Raw genomic sequence first — 1,573 nt, 5'->3', positions numbered from 1 at the left:
TAGTACCTATGGAGTGATGATGTGTCAATTTTTAGTTTGGATACGTCATCTAAGGGAAGATGTAGAGAACATACGTGCAAATACAATCAGTCCTCAACACAAGCAACATGAAGCCGCGGAGTCCTTCGTCAAAACTCACACAAACAAGAATTACAAAAGGAACTCTTAACCAATTGCACAAAATCTTATTAGAAACATCAACACAAAACTATCCTCTTGAATTTCACATAACCACAACAAATGTAATAAATTCAAATCTAGCACAGTCTCATATTGGAAAAGCAAATTACTTCAACAATTTGAATTTCAATTCAAGTTAAATTCAACAAAAACCAAAAATAACAAAATTAAAAAGATACCTTTGGACAAACATACTGAATTGATTTCCGCGAACACGGCGACGTTTTATCCTCTTCTTCTGCTGTAATTAATTATCAAAATTCAGTGTGTTTTCACAAAATTTTAAATTTTTAGAAGAAAAAAAAAATTACCCTCACCAACTGTGTAATTCAAAACCGCTCTTCTTTTCGGCACTGGCGAAAGTTGAAGATCCGAAGACGCAATCAGCTTGCGCTTCCGAGAGCACGTTGTGACGAAATCGATCTGATTCCACAGCCAATAGGCTTGGGGAACTCCGATGCGGATCCGCGAAGGCGAGAAGAGGTGAATCAAATTGGAAGTTGCGGCGAACTGAGCGAAAGAAGTTAGGGCGAGCGGGGAGAGAGTGACGTGGAGATCGGCGGTGAATACGAGCGGCGAGTTAGGGATGGAGCAGAGCGATTCGACGAGGTCGGAGGTGGCGCGGAACAAGGCGCATCGGGAAGCGAGCTCGGCTGGGCGAGCCGGGCGGCCTAGAGATAGGAGGATCGCGAGGAAGTGCCACGCTTTCTCCGACTCCGTAGCGGTGGCGGTGGCAGTGGCGGTGGTGGTGAGGCTGAGTTCGGAAGCCGAGTCTGCGAGACGAGTTTCCATAGAGCTTCAGATCTGAGAGAGAAATTGGGGGTTTAAACTTTAGACAGTGAATAATGGAAGATTTTGCAGAAATGTTAAGAGAGAGAATAAGAGGCGGGAATTTGGCACGAGTAGGGTTTGAGAATTTGCACGTGCACATTTCCCGCCATTTCTCTCTCTCTCTCTCTTGTGTTTTAGATTTGATATAGACAAAATGACGGGAGTACCCTTTTTGATTTTTGGATAGTTTGCTGTTTTTGGCAAATTTTGAAATGGCATTACTGGAAGTAGAAAGTAAGGTAGAAAATGGGGGCCACGTTTTTGAGCTTGTCTGAAGACTGAAGGAAAGCAACGCAATCCAATTTTTAAAATTTTGTACCACGCTCCCATGAAAATGAAATTAGCAGAATTAATTAGACCAGAATTCACCCATTCCAATTGAGCAAGATTTTGATCAAATTTTATCAAACTAACATTGTCTTCTCTCTTGTAATTGTAAATAAATGCATGTAGTAACCATCTCTTTGTATATTGCTTGCCAACATTTTTTTATGTTTCCGACTTGTATGTTGTTATTTTACTTTTATATAGCTTTTTTTCACAAAAATATGTCTATTTTTTA

The 1,573-nt window shown here is 40.8% G+C and overlaps 1 protein-coding gene across 1 annotated transcript in view; it reads right to left on the bottom strand.

The window, feature by feature from the left end:
- Positions 1 to 1,029, bottom strand: part of LOC111985826 (uncharacterized) — a 16,007-nt gene extending 14,978 nt beyond the window's left edge. Inside the window, exons 1-2 of the mRNA XM_065774736.1 lie at positions 498 to 1,029; positions 360 to 421 (exon numbers count right to left, since the gene is read on the bottom strand). Coding sequence (XP_065630808.1) covers positions 360 to 421; positions 498 to 972 — 537 coding nt within the window. The 5' untranslated portion in view covers positions 973 to 1,029. The remainder of the gene's footprint in view (positions 1 to 359; positions 422 to 497) is intronic.
- Positions 1,030 to 1,573: the final 544 nt, after the last annotated feature.

This window comes from Quercus suber, unplaced genomic scaffold (genome assembly GCF_002906115.3).
Source record: "Quercus suber isolate HL8 unplaced genomic scaffold, Cork oak 2.0 scaffold_97, whole genome shotgun sequence".
Lineage (NCBI taxonomy): Eukaryota > Viridiplantae > Streptophyta > Magnoliopsida > Fagales > Fagaceae > Quercus > Quercus suber.
The sequence above is the reverse complement of the archived record's forward strand: the minus strand, read 5'-3'. Positions and strand labels throughout refer to the sequence as shown.